General features: G+C 44.0%; 1 protein-coding gene across 11 annotated transcripts in view; it reads right to left on the bottom strand.

The window, feature by feature from the left end:
• The window catches only part of BANP (BTG3 associated nuclear protein), a 126558-nt gene that overhangs the window by 88702 nt on the left and 17056 nt on the right, over positions 1-20800 (bottom strand). For 6 of the 11 annotated variants that reach the window (XM_004437037.3, XM_087419825.1, XM_087419826.1 and 3 more), the window contains exons 2-4: positions 8890-9028; positions 4393-4484; positions 2247-2446 (exon numbers count right to left, since the gene is read on the bottom strand). In XM_004437037.3, the coding sequence (XP_004437094.1) occupies positions 2247-2446; positions 4393-4484; positions 8890-8959 (362 nt within the window). In that variant the 5' untranslated portion in view covers positions 8960-9028. Of the gene's footprint in view, positions 1-2246; positions 2447-4392; positions 4485-8889; positions 9029-20800 lie in introns of those variants that run through there. The other 5 variants (XM_087419818.1, XM_014792640.2, XM_087419821.1 and 2 more) reach the window with 1 other exon arrangement.

The raw sequence follows: 20800 nt of genomic DNA on the forward strand, positions 1-20800 counted from the left end.
GAAGCCTGTTCTCCACCTAATACGCCCCACTCCAGATACAGAAGGAACCCCAAAACAAGTCGTCCTCAAGGTCCAAGCACAGCTGCAACTGCACTTGTCCTCGTCCACCTGACCCTGATGAAAGCATCACAAATCATCGACAGTGGAATCTGAATGCGTAGATTTAACACTCTCCCTGACTCATGAAGATTACCTCTTCCAAATACAGATAAAAAGTGACAAACCACTAAGGAGGACCAGCCTCAGAATATGCCAGCTTCTTACTTATGGGTAGGAAGCATGTCATTCACTCTTTTCTTATCCCTTAGAGCAACAGTTCTCAGTGAAGGAGTCCAGGGGACGTTTTGAAATCCAGTGGGACATATTTGATTACCATAGGGTAAGAGAGACCACTGAGATTTAGCAGGTATAGGCCAAGGAGGTTAAGACATCCTTCAATGCATTGACACAGTCTCATCTATCAAAAAATCTTCCTGCTCAAATTTCAAATGTCCCAGACATTCATATGAAGGAAAAACATGCTTCTAACTCTCTAAGCCCAGAATCTTACTCCATTTTACATTTATACACAAAATATTTTTGGATAGTTTTAACATAACTTGAATTTTCCAGGAAATCAACTATTGTTCAAGTCTAGAAAAGTGTATACTTTGCTTTATTTGAAACTTCACCAAGAATTGCTCATCATTTTGTAATATTCCATCACCAGCTGGTATCTGAGTCCCTAGTGTGACAGCCCTCCTGATCCAGGACTCGACATACAAGGTTCAGGCATCAGGCCTATTCATTGCCCCTTGTGTATTTTATCCAACCACTTACATATTAAAACGCACGTTATTTTATTATACACTACTATCTTTTTATTTCTCCTTACATTACAGTTAAGGCATTACATTAATTTTTTAATTATAAATTATATTTTCTAAACACTGCATTTTAGGATAAGAAGGCATTCCAAAAAAAATTATTCTTAAAAAAAGGGATTGGGTCTGATCAGTCTGAGCCTCACTGCCTGCACAGAGGACAAGTTCAACAATGTTGAGAAAATACCTGGGTGATCTGCAAGGACACAGTACAGATGCAGGGGAAAGGCTCTGTCTCAGAGCAATACCACGGTCTACCCCTGGGGATGGAGAGCCCCAGAGTCCCCCACCCCCAGCTGGAGAGCAGGGTTGGGGGCCATGCAGGACAATTCTGAGAGTTAGAGGAGGCGCTAATAATTATGCCCACACAGCAGGTGTCATCCACAGGTGTCCCAGACAAACAAGGACACGTGGTCATCTTGAACTTGGAGAACGTTTGTGAGCATCCCAAAACCAACCAGGAACCCTTCCTCAATCCCACATTCCCCTGAAAAGTCCACAAAGCCTCTAATGCTGCTCCTGTCCCCAGAGCACACGGGCAGGTGGAATCCAGCAGATGCTGGCAGAAGGCCAGCTGCCATCCATCCGGCTCACCGTGCCTCCCACTCCTCTGCATCTACCACGACGGCCCCCAGCCCACCATGCCACCGCCCTCCCTCCTCACAGATACACAAGGCAGGAAGCAGCAGTGGGTCCACAGAGAAGAGCCCTCAGTGAAAATGCTGCAAGCTCTCAGCAAGTACAGAGACAAATTTTGCCACCGCCACCAATATGACTGCTTTGTAGCCAGTTGTGGGAAAGGACGAAAATGCCAAGAGGACCGATGGCAAGCGCTGTCCAGAGCTCGCTCACCTCGGGAGCTCCAGTATCTGACCGGGGTGCCCTGGACTGACGGGTGTATAAACAGGGCAAAGACTATGAGATGTCCTTCCAATCTAACTGAATTCTCCGTGAAGTCTCAATTCAAACAGTACATAAACTACTGCACAGCTCACTAAAGCTAGGCTCTAAATGTTAAGAAAAACAGGCAAAGTAAAAACTACAGACATGAATGGAAAGTTTGATATACTCAAGTGCAATTTATAAATACTGCATATGAAGAAAAACACCTAAAGTCTAGCCAGATAGAAAAGAAACAAATGTACATCTTCAAAGATTTGGTGGGTTAGTTGCAAAGAAAAGATGCACCAGACTGACTGATGTGAAAAAGAAAATGGACAACGACTTCGAGTCGCTCAGCAGGATGTCGTGTGTGCAGTTTCGGCCTAACGAACGTCGGTGCCGGGAGGCCACTGAGGCAGAGACCCTCGTGTGCAGAGCACCTCGAGTCACCAGGCTGCGAACCTGGCAAGGGGGCAGCCCGGCCCCGCTGTCTGTTCTTACCATCGCACTTTGTTGCACGTCTGTGTCGCGCCGAGCGGGGAGCCCGCCACCATGGGGACCTGGATGGGACTCTGCTGCTTGTTCGTGACCAGATCCAGCTTCTCCTCTAATGACTTACAAGTCGCCTCCAGAGCTTGCAGCTTGGCCTCAATGCTATCCAATCGTAAGCATATGGTCTGGTTAATGGAACACAGGAATGACTGCAAGGGAAAAAAAGACACTTCAGAAAGGACATCTTGAACTCGAAGGAGACAATTCCAAGGAGCACCAAACAGCTCTCTCCTCGTTTCAACTGTATCTGTTCCAACAGAACCATCCCTACACTTCAGCTCTTTAGTTATAAGCCAGGAACATCTGAGTAAGAAGCTCAACGTTTTGTATTAAAAATGGGACAACGCAATCCCAGCTCTACTTCTATGTGTAGTTGTGACTGTTAGTTACCTTAAATCCACATAACAAAAACTTTATGTAGTCTTTAGGATGCTATTCTATTTACCAGTAAATTTATACATAAAACTAGTGAAATCTTTCTAACTATGAAAACAGATTACACCTATCATCAAAACAGCCTGAAAACCACTGGCCCTGCACGTTCACATTATTCCCAACTGCCTTGAGGTGGACACATGGTAATGAGGTTCCCGTGCTACTGTGAACAGCAAGCCTGCCACCTAGTGGTCAACGTGCAGAGCAGCCTCCCGTTTCATTGTCACTGCTGAGTCAAGTCCCAATTGCTAACTCCAATTAATCACAGGCAGCAGTGACACACATGACTCCAAACGCAAGAAACGGATCAAATACACAAATCAGACGGGGAAGCTCTTCACTTCCCACAGCCACCATTCCTGCCGTGAGTCGACAGGAACAGAGACGGAAGCATGCTATTCCAATAAGACTTCTATTGTGCAATGAACACCCTAAGCCTGCCCTACCAGGTGATCCGAGGATTCTGAGTGCTAGTTAGAGCGAGATCGTTAAGCTCAATTTAGTAGCAAGGCTGGCTTGCGAGCCAGCAGCTGAAAGTAATGAAGAATTTGCATTTCTTCTTTTCCGCTCTTGACTGAAAAGAGCAAAATGCCTGCAGTGGACACATCAGAAGGAAGGGGCCAGCCCCGGGGAAGCAGGAGGCCCGGAGGAGCTTCAGAGCAGGCCACGCCCTCAGCACACGGGCAAGACGACGGCTGGCCTTCGTCTGCACTGACGGGACCCTACCCCTTTACTTACACTGCTCCTCCTTGTTAACAACATGAACTGAGTATTTCTAGACAGATGCCCTGTACAAATAGAGGAATTATAGGAAAAGTTACTTCGGTTTTCATTTGCATGGCTTTCTTAAACTTCTCACATGCACTGATATTTATCTCCAGAACTCTGGAAACACCAGACCAGACAAGTAAATCCAGAGATCCAAAATCACTGATGGACTGACTCAGTGGTTTCCAAGACCACATGGAATAAACTTTAAAATTTAGGAGACTTAAATGACAGGTACAGAAGTACTTCGTCACTAGTGGGAAATATTAGCCACACTAATTGTTCACTTTCCTTCCGTCCAGAACAGGTCTATGGGTCTATAAGAAAATGCCTCATGTGGCAGCCATCTCAATCTAAACAATGTTTATTCTTCTTACTTTTCAAGGGGAAAAAATGGCTTTATGCACTTTGTAGGGGGTTGAACGGTGACTCCCAAAAACAATGCATCCACGTCCTAATCCCCAGAACCTATAAATGTGGTCATATTTGGAAAAAAGTCTTTGTAGATGTAATTAAGTCAAGGATCTCAAAATAAGATCTTCGTGGATTAGGGTGGGCCTAAATTTAGTAACCATGTCCGTAGAAGAGAAGAGAAAGGGAAACAGACAGACACACAGGGAGAAGGCCATGTGAAGACAGAGGCAGAGATGCAGCAAGGCGGCCACAAGCCCAGGGACGCCTGGAGCCCCCGGGGAGCTGGAAGAGGCAGGAAGGATCCTCCCCTAGAGCCTCTCTGGGGAGCATGGCCCTGCCGATCTTGATTTCAGATTTCTAGGTCCAGAACTGTGACAGAATAAATTTATGTTGTTTTAAGCACCCCAGTTTTTGATAATTTGTTATGGCAGTCCTAGGAAACTAAGATTTAAGTAGTGAGATATGTTAGTATTTTTACCTTTATAGAGGGGTCCTGGCAATTGATCTCTAGTCGCTGGCGTTTCAAAGCTGGTTCGTCTTCATCTGTCACGACATGATTCTCCAGTACAACTGAAAACCAACGGCAGAAACAAAAGACTTAAACTTTAATACAAGTTTTACAGAACAGTTTTAATATTAAGATAGTAAACAGTTCTGACACCTTAAGGTTAAATGAGAAATGGTGCAACCTGTTTCATATTTTACCTTTTCACAGTTTTAACTTAAAATTCTCAGTCAGGCAGAAAATAGGATATCTCCTTAATCTCAAGAAAAACTGCGATACCAGGTAAATTACGTCCCTAATGTGCCATTGAGTTGATCCTAACACCAGAACTGCAGGCTTCTCATTCAATGCTCTGTTAGGCTACCCTGTTTGAATTTCAGCATAATAAAACCTAATCAATAATAATTATTTCTTCCCAACTTGAAGTCTTGTCTGTTGGCAACCTCATTTCAAAATCAAAACCACTCTCTGGTTATTATGTTTTCTTAGGTGTTGGTCATCCAAACTGTCTCAAACGTAACAGGATAAGTTCTACAGAAGCTACTCCACAGTGCTGTTGAAATCAATGCCTCCCCATCGGCACCTTTCAACTGATCTTCGTGGCTGCCCCTCGGAAAAGCAACTCAGACCAAATTCAAGGCTTGCCACAGTATGGTCCCAACTGCCTTCCTCTTGTCTAAAATTAACTACAAAAACAATATTAAAGATAACCACAAAATCAAAGACCAAAACTGTCCACAATCACCTCATCTCTGCAAACCCCAATCCTTTGCCCCGGTCTATCTCACACATGTCCACGTGAACAACTGTGGGTAGAATCCACAGTCAACATTTCCTACTGAACATGGTGCCATGGGTACTTCTCCATTTCACTATAGGGTTATTACCCTCTCACCTCCTCGCCTGAGGCAACAATGTTAACTGCCTGGTGGAATCCTCCTCATCTACTTCCACAAGCTCACACGTTGACACAAACCTATCAGACATCTATGGTAGGGCCAACATCATCTATCAATAGATCTGTCTGCATCTTTCCTCTCCACTTAGCCACGTAACGCGGCCAGCCCTCCCGGCTAATGGCTTTAACTCATTTTTTAACAGTAACAGCAGTGTGTGAATCTATTCTACAGAAATGAGTGCCAGTATCTGAGAATATAGATTATACAGGTATATATAGAGAACATGCGTATTATGATATTGTGTGTGTCTACATGCACGGAAGCATGTTACTGTAGGACTTATGGGAGAGAATCCACCAATGGAGCATAAACTATGGTGCATGCACACTAGTTGGTGGCGTTTTATCCATCCACCTTTCAAACACACCCACGCTAGTCGAGCAGCATGAGCTTGCTGTGGACAGACGATGCCTGCCTCACTTGGACAGTGCTGCCTGGCCATGTCCCAGCTCCTTCCCCTAAAGCTCCCTGAACCACCAACTGCCCAGCCACCTCCACTTAGGGAAATCCATCCACCTTTCATCCAGCCCCATGTGGATGCCGGAACTCAAACTCACTCACACTGTGACACCAGCAGTGGCAAGCTACCCCCGGAGCAGATCACAGCCCAGCCCCTTACACACGAGGCTGTCCACAGATGTGGGCAAAGCACACGCTGCTAGCGTTGGATTCCTCAACTGCTAAGGGAGGGTCGGGGCAAGCACAGGGGAGACCAGTGCACAGGTCTCTGTGGTCCCCACCCCACCTCAGTCAAAGCAGCTCCACTTCAACAGGCTGTATGTACTGAGGTTCCAAATAAGATCTCAATTTAAAAAAAAAGAGTGTCAATGCCTTTAAGCCTATACACACTAGATGATTCATCGCAAAACTCTAAAATTTAAAGACACTGAATAATCCTATGGCTCTAACACGAACCTTTCACAGGTCCTAGGCAAGAGCAGTAAACTGATCTCCCGGAGGTAAATTACCCAAAGCTCTACCTGGCAGAAACCAACCAAGGGCCAACAGGAACGAGAAGCACCCGCTTACCCAAGGGCTATGCATCACACGCCGTAGACCCTGCCGCAGGGAACGCCTCAACCACCTCCAGAGAAATGGGTGTGAATCAATTCTCATTAAGTGAAAAAGGAAAAATCCATGCTTGTAAGTGTTTGTGGTTAGCAAAACACAGGTTCTCAGAACCTTAGTCAAAGCCTATTTACTCCTATTGGAAACTGGTAATTATACCAAGACTGGGAAGACAGAGAAAGACCCCGGCGATCATTATTCCAATCCTTCTAATTTGCTGAATAGAAACAAGTCCAGAAAAGTTAAGTGACTTGCCCGGGGCCACACAGCTAGTTTCCTGTAACTACAGAAAAGACTGCTCTGTGCCACTTGGCAGCGTGAAGTCCCTCAAGGCTGTAAGCAAGGGCAGCAAGCAGATGTGTAAGAGGAAATGTGCCCGTGTAGACGACAGAGGTGCACACACCAGGGTTCCAGCAGTGACTTTCTAGGACTGTGGGACTGCAAGTTTATTTTCTTCTTTGCCCTTTGCTGCATTGCTTTGTATAATTTTGCATGCACTGCTTTTAGAATTCGACTAAAGAACTCAATGTTCATTTTAAAGCCATCACAACCAGCTGGAATGACAGGTTTGGTGCGAGTTCCAATCTTAGGTAGGTGCAGACTGTAAAGTGCCACCATGTGGTGAGCACGTGCAAATCAGAAGAACCTAAACATTTTTACTTTAAACAGAAATCGGAAAAAAACGGAAGGACATACATGCCAACAACTTAAAAGCAGTTCTATCACTAGGACTGTGGGAAATTTTTATTTCTTCTACTTGTTTGACTATACTTTTAAATATTACAAAGGTCATATTTCAGAGATGAGGAAAAAATAATCTCGATCTTAAACACACTCTGATGCAAACGTGTGTAATGCACCATGGCATTTGCTGGGTGCATGTGACCCCCAATCCTCTGGGTCAGAGACTGCACGCTTTCTGTGTATGAAGGCCTCAGAGATCCCCACACACAGTAGATTTTCATTAAACAGTAAATTGTAGTTGCTGGTTAATTAAGGAACAGCGACGGAACAAACCAAGATTGGAAATGATTTCTCTAAGCCTTCCTTGCACTAATCGAGAGAGAGAGAAAATTTATTTGGGATGTAAGCTGTCAGAATTTTAATAGCTCTAAAAATGCTTAAAATTTATGTAACTGGAACATTTTTCTTTTGTAACATTGCAATACGTGCTTTCTAAAGAAACTGTCATTCACCTACCAAAATATGAACAGATATTTTTAAAGTTATGTACAATAATAGTGCTGCTGCTTTTCTGTTTTTTTTAGTTCAGTGGTATCTAGGCTGTGGTGCTAACGAGGTCAAGGCTACATGTTCCAGCTCTAAACACACTGGTCAGCTGTGACGGAGAAAGTCTGGCTCAACAGCAACACTGCTATGCCCCAGCTTTCTTCAGTGATCTGACACTCTTGAGCCTGCCAGGTAACAGGTGACAGTGCTTCTCATAAACCAATCAGAAGCAAAATAAGGAGAAAAACAGATTAAAGAATAGCATTCCTGAAAGAGCGCCTTCATTTCTTTGTGACTGCTCATTTAATCGCAAAATTATTTATACTACTCTCCCCTTCCCTAACATAACTAATTTCCAAATAAACTTTTTCTATTTTTCAAATAGATCATACAAGATAGACATCATTATACTTTCTTATGAGATTTCCGAAAATTCTCTTTCCTGTGGGAAAAAAAAAAGTCAGCATTTCAATTCTGCATTTCCAGAAAGAATAGCCAGCAACCAAAATGCTCTGTGTGCTTGTCACTTCAAACTTCACAGAATATAAGACGCAAAAAAAAAAAAAAAGCTGTTCTCACCCAAAGTCGATGGAAGAAGAACACAATAAAACACTTCTGGGAGATTTGTCAGTGTCTTATCAAAATTTTGAACACAAAAAGCAACTCTACTTCTAGGAACTTACCCTACAGAAACATCTGCCAAGATATACGTGCACGGATCTTTATTGCAGGGGCGTATTTAAAACAAAACCAGTGTAAACAATGTAAGTGGCCGTCTACGAGGGAAGAGTTCAATAAATGAGGCAACACTCACAAGTGGAGAACTACGCAGGTGTCAAAAAATGAAGTTTGCACATATCAGCATGGTAAGATTTCCACCAAACAGGACAACAGTGCATTTTAAAAGGGGGAAGGTGCAAGGAAGAGGGTTGTGGAACCTTACGTGGGTTGGGGCAGGAAGGGGGTGGCAGAGACTGGCAGTGCCTGTGCACACGTCAGAAGAGGGGAGAGCGGAGAGGGTGCGCGAGGGCTACCCACCTGGGAATGGGTGGAGGGGCCGATGTTGTCTACACACTCTAAGATTTGCATTTCTCATACAGAGCATGCATCTCTTTTTCTCTTTATTTAAAGGAAAGAAAACTTGTGGAAGCGCTGTTGGATTTTTAAAGAATAGAGAGAAGCACAGTTCACCTCCTGTCCCACAGCTCTGTACCTGGGTGATCGGGACTGAGGTCTTCCACTGCAATCTGCACCACATCCGCCAGATCCTGTTCTGACATCATCCAGAACGAGAGGGGAGTGGCCAGTCAAGGAGCAAGAATCAGACTCACGCAGGATTGGGTTTCTGTCACCTACAAAACAAAGACAAAGACAGAAGAGTGGGAGATTAATAACTGTGACCTGTGAAATGATGAACACTGCTAACCATGAATACTCTAGAGGACATCAAATGTCTGTGGATGTTTTTAATATAGGGTTCTTGTTGCCCCAAACCACCAAAAGGTTAGCGTTCTTTGAGAATTGAGAAACAGCTCAAAAACTCTGCTCACTGCCTGTCTTAACCACTCGACTAGCCCCTACCTGACAGCCTCTATCAGTCCACCCCTCACATCACCTCCAAAGTCCCCTTCCTAAAATGTTTGAACACGTGATCCCCAAGCCACATCTCCAGTGGTCCCCTGCTGCCCACAGAGCACGCCCTATCCTTCGCCTGCCCCCCGCTCTGGGTCTTACCCCAGGAGCTCCTGCTCCTCACCCCCAAAAAACCATCACACTGCTGGTCTCCACCAATAACACACCTCCCCGCCTCCCAAATTTGACCCAAACCACCCTTACCCCTAGGCTGTCCGCACACTCCATTTCTGCTACTCAAACCACCCTCCCGCTAAGCTCCTCTGCTTTGCTTTCCTTTGGCTGCCAGCGCAGACCTGAATGCAACACCACCCCACTGCCACGACCCTGGGAGCACTGCCGTCCCGACCACCACTGCACCTGCCACGGCCGGGGCCACCTCTGGTTTGAGTTGTTATCGCCGAGGCTAGCACCGTGTCTGGAACAGAGTCAGTGACTTTCTTCCAGCTCCTGAAACACTTTGATTAGGCCTAAAGAGACCTTATCTTCCAAAACAAAAATGAAGCCATGTCATCCCGAATATCACCTATCAACACAGGGCTCTAAATACAGTACGTGAAAACAGGATGTCCTGGAGAACTCAGGAATCCATGTCACTGTAATATTTTTACCATATTATACTTCATATTTTAATTATTTATAAATAAATATTTATAAAATAAGTTTATAAGATAAATTATTTCTCTTTCCCCAGCTAGACTACATGCTCCTTGAGCGCAGACACCACGCACTCAGCTCTCTCCAGCACAGTTCCTTTCAGCAGTAAGTGCTTACTGTCCCCAGTCACAACTCCCATGGGGCAGGGTGGAGGGAAATTAAAATTTTCAGATCATCTAGTTTCAACTAGGAGTCTACTGACAGCTGCTATTAAGGGATAAGTTCCAATAGGCATAAAATTAAATTCACAGTTTTCACACGCGTTCTTAAATCCTATAAATAACAGGGTTCCTCGTCTCTTTTGTCCAGATTTAAATTCTACAGCTTAAATGGTAGCAGCTCCAGAATTTATTAGGGACAACAATTTGTAGCAGGAGGAATCAAGCTCCTGTTCTAAATCCTCCTTTATAGAGTAAATACAACATTTTTACTTAAATGTGTGATTGAACATGTGATCAACAAAATGGCAAGGGTGTTTTTATTCCCAGTTTATACACTTCACACAAGACTGAATGAATTGAGAAAACATCAATTGTCCTGAACAAAGAAGAGAGACTGATGACAAACAGTGGGGAGGAAAACAAAGGACCTCAGAGGCACTACGACTGACCCTTTACACATCCAACTATGAAAAATGGCAGTGACAAAGATTTTTAATCTCCCCAAATCCCCCCATAAAAACAACATGTGGAGCAACTGGGATGGCAAAACCCAAATCCAGGTCAACATCTACAACAAACGGAGTGGTAAGGTGTCCTAACGAAGCCCACATGCCAAGCGAGTGGAGACAAACCACTGACAGCCATGAGATGGTCACGGAAGAAGCAGGTGTGAAGCGGGAGCAGAGAGAAGCAATGAGGCACCCTGGAAACAGCAGCTGAAACCTGGAGGCGAGCACAATCCAACAGCAGACAAACACAAGGGGGTCTGCAGTCATGTCCCAAAGGCCTAGAACATTCTGGGCCCCATGAACTCTCAAAACTAATCATCCAAAGCTCCCTTCTAGGCCAAATACACTGAAAAGAAATGACTGGGAATAGAACACAAAATGTACAGGGCAGGGAAAAATAGAGACAGAGGAAAATGAAAGTCTAATCAAAAGTAGGAGAGAAAAACAGAGCTGGGGGAGCTCAGAAAATAAGCTGCTACATTTCTTTTGAAAACTTCCTAAAATCAACATAAGATAGAGCTCTAGAACACTGAAGTTAGAAAAACTAGTCTAAGTCAAGCCTCCCTTCTAAATATTCAGGAGACTTAATTCCAAATAAAAATGAATAACAGAAAATATTAAGGTCAAATGTCATGCAAAGATAATACATTTTAAAAGAGAATATGGAGCAAAACAACATCACTACAGACAAGGAAAGCATGCTAGAAAGCTATGTCCCCAAAAGAGAGGAAAACTCTCCTAATATTTCAAAACAAGCTAAAATACATGAAGGAAATGATGTATGATAACATTAACCATAAACCAGCAATAGAAAAACTCAGAAATGAAGTAACAGAACTCAGAAAAGATCAGAAATAAAAGAAAAATAATTTCAGAAAGGAAGACTAATCTAGAAGAAATCCAAGAGCAAATAAACACAATAAATTATTCCTTAAGCAAATAAGAAGGAAAATTTTAAGAATAAAAAAAAATGAAAGCAAAAGTAGCATAGTGACAGGCAAAGAAGATCCAACATATGTATAATAGGAGACTTTAAAGAAGAAAACCAAAGCAAAGCAACAAAAGGGAATATTAAAACTGTAATTCAAGAAAACTCTCCAGAAAGCGTCGGGGGAAGGGGGTGAGGAGGCGGTGTTTGATACTTATGAAAAAAGACATACCACAAACCTAGGGAGAAAAAAAAAAAAGCAGAACAACCAATACCAAGACATACTCTAATAAAAATATTATTTAAAGAAAAATTCCTTTAGACATTCAGGCAAAAAGACCAGGTGACTTACAAGGGAAAAAAAAATTGGTTATCAAATTATGATAGAAGAAAATAGATTAATATATTTAAGGTACTCAAGGAAAGAAATGTGAGCTTTTATATCCAGACAAAATGACTCTCAAGTATAAAGGCAGCAAACTTTTATCAACATACAGTACTTAGAGAATAGTATTCCCACAAACTCTTTCTGAGGAAACTGCTGGAAAACAAGCTGCAGTAAACTAAAATCAGTAGAAGAGAGAACATAAAAACTGGTTAGTGGTGAGCATCCTATATCTACATGTAGAACTAAGACTAAATGAAAAATATAAAGGAGAAAGTATAGTATGCAATAGCTATAGGCTCTGACACTGCAGTTATAATTTTACTGTCTAAAAATGGGGAGAAAAATTGGGAGAACATATACAAACCAAGCTTTAGCAATTTTCAATAATCACACTGAGTGGTAGTGTTGGAATTCCCTTCTGAGAATGTTCTGTGTGCAAATGAGGACATAACAAGTTATTCCAATTCTATCATTCCTGATGTCCTTCAGAACAAGGACAAGCAAGATCCAAAGGTCAGAAAGGAGAGGTCGAGTAAACACCTTCGAGCTGTGGATTTGAATTGGAAATACGAACTCGTGTGCATGTGTGTGTGTGTTCATATATACACTCTAGCTCTGTCCACTAAAAAGAGGTAGAAACAGTGGTCAATCCAGCAGCAATGTGCATCCCTAGAGCACAGATTGTGCAGCTGAAATACCATCTCCCACGAAAAGAAATCAACTTCTCGGAGAAATGGCTGATTCCAGATCTGAGGGAGGGAATAAGCAAGATGAGCCTAGAACATCTTGTTATGCCAGATGTAAGGAAGTTATCAAAGACATTAGGATTGTATCAAAAGGACTTAGGGGCCAACTTGAAGAAGCTCCTCCTGGCCAAAGACAGAAAATATCCACCATCAAGAAGGTTAACAATGTAACGGATTTAAAGGGAAATATTTTTAAGTTCATGAGTTCAAAATGATACCAAAAAAAGTCACCTTCGGAGGGTGCTAGGCACCTAAGTCTTTAATTTTTTAAAAATGGTAATAAAGAAGGAATCAAACATTTATCCCACCTTTTGTGGAAATTAATAAAAGAAACCTGAACCAAACTGGATAGGGAAGGCCTGTAGGGGGAGCTCTCAGGCCCTATCACACATCACCAATTACTCCAAACAGGAAGAGAGAAATATTTGCATCTTCCACAGGAAGTAAAACTACTTTACTACTGAAAGAAGATTTCTGTCCACCCAGCAACAGCCCAGCCAATGAGAAATGCCGCAGCTCAGCCAGTGAGAAGCCATTACCATCCTGAACCATTATTCTCCTCCAAGGGTCTTTCATTTAGAACAGCCCCTCCCTATTCCTCCTTTTCTCTATAAAAGCAGCTCCCTCTTTTGTTCTCTTCCTGAATTTTGTTCTCTTTTGGCTATTCCTGAATAAACTCATTTTGAGGATAAAATAACTGTTAAATTTGCTTTTTTTTCTTTTTGCTGGGAAAGATTTTCCCTGAGCTAACATCTGTTGCCAATCTTCCTCTCTCTTTTTTTTTCCCCCTCCCCAAAGCTCCCGTACATAGTTGCATGTTCTAGTTGTAAGTCCTTCTAGTAGTTCTCTGTGAGCTGCCACCACAGCATGGCGACTGACAGACGAGTGGTGTGGTGCCGTGCCTGGGAACTGAACCTGGGACGCCGAAGCAGAACACACCGAGCTTTAACTGCTAGGCCATCAAGGCTGGCTCTAAATTTGCTTTTAAGTTGACACTTTCTATACAAATTGTACCACTGAAAAACCAAATAGTAAGTGATAAAAAGTTTCTCTGTATGGAAGTATTACAGCAAAGAAATGAGGAAGGAATGATCCTTGCTTTGCCATCCCTGAGGAGTTAAGAATTTAGTGGTGGAGCTTCAGTGGCTGTTAACATCACAAAGAAAACTAAACATGATCCCATGATCTGCCTTGTTTAATGAAACACCAACTATGAGGTCAGCTTGCTGCTATCAAAACAAACTGAGAAATGAAAATGCCCAAGTTATTAAGTATCTAGAATTCTAATACTACCAATTTACAGGAAATATAGAGGTCAGAAGAACATGCCCAACACCACCACAGAAACACACAGCAAAATCAAAATCCAGACCGTGGGAAACTCTACAAATTATCCCATTTAATCCATAAATAAACTTCATGTAGGTAAGGGGCGATCAAAAGGTCCCTATAAATTAAAGGTGACTTAAAACAACAAAATAGGCAAAACTCTAATTTTCTATATTTGCATTATATTTATTTTTTATTTATTTATTTTTATAATTTTTATTTATTTATTTTTTCCCCCAAAGCCCCAGTAGATAGTTGTATGTCATAGCTGCACATCCTTCTAGTTGCTGTATGTGGGACACGGCCTCAGCATGGCCGGAGAAGCAGTGTGTCGGTGCGCGCCCGGGATCCGAACCCCGTCCGCCAACAGCGGAGCGCGCGCACTTAACCGCTAAGCCACGGGGCCGGCCCTGCATTATATTTAATAAAAGGGGTTTTTAAAGGCAAAACTCAAACTGGAAAACAATATTTGCTACACATACACTGAAGAACTAATTTCCTTCTTTCACAGCAATAGAAAAAAGACCAATAAACCTAATCAAAAATGAGCATAGGAAATAGAGTGAATTCACAGAAAAAAAAAGTCACAAGGCTTTTAAACATGAAAAGAAGTCAACCTCTCACATAATTTTTAAAACGCAAATTTAAACGCAACACCATTTTCCACCTATCAGATGGGCAACAATCACTAAGTGTGACACACTGTGCGGGAAGAGTATCAGACGAAATAAGCTCTCTCGCTCTCTGTCTCTCTGTCTCTGTCTCTCTGTCTCTCTCTCTCTGTCTCTCTCTCTGTCTCTGTCTCTCTCTGTCTCTGTCCCTCTCTCTCTCTGTCTCTCTCTCTGTCTCTCTCTCTCTCTCTCTCTCTCTCTCACACTTCTGGGCAGAGCGTAAACTGGTGTAACTGATGAGCAACAGGCAAAAGCTATCAAAATGCTGCTGGCCACAGCCTTGACCTTGTCACTTCCCATTCAGGAATCCTTCTAGCGCACAGATTCACACATTTGTGCCAAGATCTACATATCAAAAAAAACCAAAACAACTTAAGGTACTGCTTTTCACAGCAAAACAATGGATACAACCTAAATGTACAGTAACAGGGAGTTGTTAAAAAAAGTATTACACAGATAAACAATGGAATATCAAACAACTGTTTAAAAGAATGAGGCAGATCTTTCTAAGGAAAAACTCTCAAGATGCAGGATTATATGAATACAAATGGGACAGGATGTGTATAACTCACTTTTTTTTTTTAACGAAATATGTTAGATATGCACAAAATATCCCTGGGACATAAGGGGTGAAAAGTGAAAATTTTCCTTTTCACTCTTTTATAATATTTGCATTTTTTATCATGTGCATTTATCACCTTTTGAAAATAAAAAACACACTTTTTAAAAATGGTCATACAACTAAATATGTAGGCATAAACTGCAGGGGAAATTCTCAATTCCAACCTCAATTATATACAGTAATAGTCACTGAATCCTGGCCCCTCTGCTCAACATTGGGAGTTTGTTCAACCTTCAACCTCCAGGATTCAGAGGCAGGCAGAACCTACATGAACTGATTTAGGAGGGCCTGTCAGGCCTAACAGGTGTAAGGAAATAAGGTGCTAACCCTCTGTCCTCTGGTGATGACCTCTAAGTACAGATTAACTGATGGTCAGTTTGAAGATCAAAGCTATTTATGCCATAAACTGGATCTTCCTTTTTCCAATTTAAGTACCAAATGCAAAGATGACTAAAGGGATACACCAAATTTCTTAATGAAGGTGGTAGTCCTCAGAGAATACCACGCAACCGATCTTTGAATTGATGGATTTAAAACGTTTTACAGTCAGAGACTTTCAGAATCTAATAAAAAAAAATTTTTTTTCCAGAAAAAACCACAGAGACAAAAGTCTGCCAAGTTTCAGAGGCTTCACAAACACCAGGGATTGCTGGCTGCCTATCCCAGTACCTGCTCTCCCTGGTGCTCACTGTAAAAGCCCTAATTTATAGGGATACGTGGCCATCAGACAGACTCCCCCCAGCCTCTCCTGCAGCACACTGTGGCCACATGACTAATTCCAGCCAATGGGATATGAGAACAGACGTGGTGCATGGCAGCTCCCAGGACACCTCGTTAAAAGAGAGCTGGCATGTGGCCATAGCCCTTCTTCTTGCCCTCCTGCTGCTGGACTCCAGGGATATGGATGGACAGAAGGCGTAAGGACGGCGGCACAAAGAACAAGAAGGAAGGAAGTAGCCCGGAGCCCTCACGTCTATGGAGCTGCCACACGTCCCTAGCCTGCCTGCCTCAGACTTCCTTATAGGAAAAGAAAATAACCAACCACCTGCTTTAAAACAATGTATTTTGGAATCTGTCACATGCAGCCAGACTTAACCTAAGTGATAGGACAGGCCATTCATGATGGCCCTGGGTCCAAAGGTTTCAGGTTCATACTGGTCTCTCATAAAGGGCTTGTGGAAAGTTTTCAAGTCCCCAAGTCAAGCTTTTTCCTGGTTTCTAAAAGCTCTACAAGTGGCTTAAGAAAATACTCTGAGCTCACCATAAAATCCTGAATCCTAACGTCTTCCAAATGAGGACACCACACATTATCCAAGTTGTTTACTCAAAATGATTCTGTTGCCAGGATAAAGAGTCATTTAAAATTCTGCTAACAGTGAAAGTTTGCATAGAAAAAACTAGGGCAACAAGCCCAAGAAAACTGGAACAGAGTGATACATGCAGTTGCCATTTTGGCAAATTAAATTTGCCATTTCTCAGAAGTCCTGGAGATAGTCCAGTCTTAACATAATAAAGCAGCTGGACTGAGATTAATGTTCAATAATGTCTCTAACAGCAATGACTTGTTAGAACCACAGCTAGCTTGTGAAGAGAGCATCTTCCAGGGTGCACATAAGAGCCACCAACCAAAGTCCACAAGCCAGGTGCTCAATCGCAGGGGAATGGTAAAGTGAGTGACAGCCACCCATGCTGTGAACACTGCAGCCACTAATGTGTATGAGCCCAGTCCAGTGACACGAACCAAATGGAAAGACCTCCAGAGTATAGTACTCACAGAAAGGAATGTAAAAGGAAAACGGCAGAACAATATGATATGATCCCGTGGGGTGGGTGGGTGTGTGTGTGCACGCGCGCGCGCACACGCATGCGTGCACAGGCAGGCACGCAAGTGGTCTGGAATGACACATACTGAACTGAAGGTTACCCATGAGGGAAGGAGAGTATAGATAACACAAGCTGACCTTCATCCTTCATCCTTCTGGATTGTTGAGTTTTCTATAAACACATATTATTTATCACCTGTGAAATTATTTTTCTAAAACAAAGTAATAAGTACATAGACAAGGCCAACTGCTCAAATCTTGATAAATATAAGGGAACCTTCTTCACCCCTGCCTTAAACCCATTTCTCAGCCCACAATGCGTGTGCATCCACAACCATGACCACTCCTGCACGTGCACCCGACGCTATGGCCACCACTCGCCCTTCCCTGCTCTGTGAGGGCTTCCAACCTTCTGACCACTGGGTCATACTTTCTCCTCCCCTTCCAAAATTCCAGTTCCTCCTTCCCTGGGGTTCGGCTGCCCATCTTGATCTCTCTCCATCAGTTCCCGTGAACTTGGCTTCCCCTTCCCTCCTGCAGCAGCCTTGCTCCTGTCTGCCGCATGCCTGCCCCTCTTCATGGCCAGGGCCTACACTTGAGCAGTCTTCTTCTTGGTCTCTCAGCATCAGCCTCCTGGGTTATTCCCAATATATATCTCACTGCTATTTCCCCACCTCCCTGCAACTCCATTCTTCTGGCTCCCCTTCAGAGCACAATTCCCCAAAGAGTGGCCTATCTATGCTGTCTCTGTTTCCCCTCCTCATTCTCTCTAAGCTCAGCTCAACCAGACTCTTGCTTTCCACCCACCAAACTGTCCCATCCAGGTGCTCTCCACATGCTTACCCTGCCCACCGCAGGACCTGCCCAGGCCTCACTCCTGCCTCCTCGACAGCCGTCCTCCTCCCTGGCCTGGCTCCGCTCTGCCGGTGATGCATGGTCTTTGTAGGTTCATGTCATCTCCCTGACATGGAAGCCCAGGGCTGGGTGCTGGACCTCCTCTCGATCGTTCTGAAACACCAGCTACATGCTGATGGCGCAGATTCACCCTTCAACTCAGACCTCTCATGTGAACTCCAGATCCACGTAGCAAACGGCCTCCTGGACATCTCCCCTGGGTGTCTAGTCCAAATTTTAACATGCCCAAACTGAACCCAATACCCACCCTACAACCAACCAGCTCCTCCCAGACTTTCCATCTCAATTTGTGGCAATACCCAGTTGCTCAGGCCAAAAACCTTCAGTCCTTCTTGGTTCTTCTCTCTCTCCCATCCAACCTGTAGGCAAATTCTCTCACTATTCGCACTCTGGCCTCATCATCTCACATCCGGATTCGTGCCCTGGCCTCCACATGAGTCTTCCTGCTCTGTCTTTGCCCCATAATTATTCCCAATACCTAGTTAAAAAGCTACTGGGATAGTGTTAAACATGTCAGACTGTGTCCCTCATCTGTCCAAATTCCTCCAAAGGCTTCCTGTTACTCAAGATGGCTTACCCGGCACTCTGATGCCAGCTGCGGACCAGCCAGCACCTCTCCCAGTGCCCCTCAGGCTCTCCTCACTGCTTCTCACTCGACCATCCAAGGAGGCCCCCCAGCTCAGCAGACACATGCCCAGCTCAAGGCCCTTACGCCCTGACATCCACCTGCCCCTCCACCACCCACTGCCTCTGCTCCAATGGCACTGGACTACACCCACTCAAAACCCACCACCGGCACCCACCTCCAGCACTTACCCTCTAACTTACTACATATGCTAAATACTCACTTTGCGTAGCATCTGTCTCCCCAACTAGAGGATAAGCTTCCTTAGCGCAGGAATTTCCATCATTGTGCTCACTGCCTAGCACAGGATCTGGCACACTCAGTGAATGCAAGTGTGATAATCTAGTGGTAGAACCCACTGCAGTTATATACGGTGCACAACTATGAAGGTCAGCATTTCTACTTCAAAACCATGGACCAAGGTCTTCAAAGTTCTCTGTGTCTATGTTCTGAGTTCAATAAGTACTGCGCCATAATTAAGTCACAAATATATTTAGTTTACAACTGTGAACTTCACGTGAATGACGCATTTGGTTGTTAACCGTGAAAATATAACAGGCTGCTCATCGGTTGTTAGCAATGGACACCAGCAGCTGTTATCAGCTGAAATGCAGATTTCACATTTATTTTTTTTTATTTTTTTTTTTGTGAGGAAGATCAGCCCTGAGCTAACATCCATGCTAATCCTCCTCTTTTTGCTGAGGAAGACCGGCTCTGAGCTAACATCTATTGCCAATCCTCCTCCTTCCCCGCCCCCCAAAGTCGCCGTAGATAGTTGTACGTCATAGTTGCACGTCCTTCTAGTTGCTGCATGTGGGACGCGGCCTCAGCATGGCCGGAGAAGCGGTGCGTCAGTGCGCGCCCGGGATCCGAACCCGGGCCGCCAGCAGCGGAGCGCACGCACTTAATCGCTAAGCCATGGGGCCAGCCCTCACATTTATTTTTAACGCTGCTAAGTTTTAAAGATTTCAAACACCCATAAAATAAAACCATAGGGCCATTAAAACAGGAATTAAAGGGGGCCAGCCCAGTGGTGCAGCGGTTAAGTGCACGTGCTCTGCTTTGGCGGCCCGGGGTTCATGGGTTCGGATCCGGGCACGCACCGACGCACTGCCTGTCAAGCCACGCTGTGGCAGCATCCCATATAAAGTAGAGGAAGATGGGCACGGATGTTAGCCCAGGGCCAATCTTCCTCAGGAAAAAAAGGAGGATTGGCAATAGATGTTAGCTCAGGGCTAATCTTCCTCACAAAAAAAAAAAAAGAAAAACAGGAATAAAAGAAAAGCTACTGTAATTGAGCATACAGCTTAGCTTTAGCAGTAATTACTAGGTTAAAAAAGAAAACGTCAGAGACTTTCGGCTTTCATTATATGAAAAAAGGCAGCAAGAAAAAATAGCCGATGAGCCTCCCTGTGTGGACACTGGGGTCCTCACTGCGGGTCACTGCGAGAACACCACTGGGTCATCTCATCAGAGACGTCACAACATGTGGGATTTTCTCCCAGCAGTTTTTTAGGGCAGACATTTTTCGTAGAGCTGTTTCTTCTATCACCCCTTGAATAAACCCTAACATTGGGTCTGATTTGGTTGAGCTTATTTCCACAGGAGGTAGAATACAGTAGGATGTTAACCTCCCAGGGCAGTGACCTGACTCTGCTCTACTGGAATTATTAACCAGCCATCAGATACGCGCACAGCGATCAGTCTACAGAGACTCAGTCCAAGAGTCACTGGTAAAAAGCCGGACATACCCCCTACACATCTTGGAAGGGCCCTGGAAGACACCTCGTGCTAGTCTAACTTCACGTTATAGATGACAAAAATATGAACTGAATGTATGACTCTGAGGGTCAGGAGGGTCCCTTGAAAAGCACAAGAGAGAAATGATCCTAAACACAAGTCTCAGAGCGCAATACACAGAAGAGACCCTTGGAACACAAGAGTGATGGGGAAGGACCGCTGTCACCAAGGTCCTAGAGCATGCCCCACGTCCCGATCCCAGCTCCCTAGAGCCACTGCCCTTCATCTGGCAAGGCTCCAGGTGGAAGTCCGAGGTCTACCTGAGTAGGCATGTCAAGTCCCCAACCCATGAAAATCACAACAGTAACTTCCATTCCC

Source organism: Ceratotherium simum, chromosome 30 (genome assembly GCF_057802395.1).
Source record: "Ceratotherium simum simum isolate JZ-2026a chromosome 30, ASM5780239v1, whole genome shotgun sequence".
Lineage (NCBI taxonomy): Eukaryota > Metazoa > Chordata > Mammalia > Perissodactyla > Rhinocerotidae > Ceratotherium > Ceratotherium simum.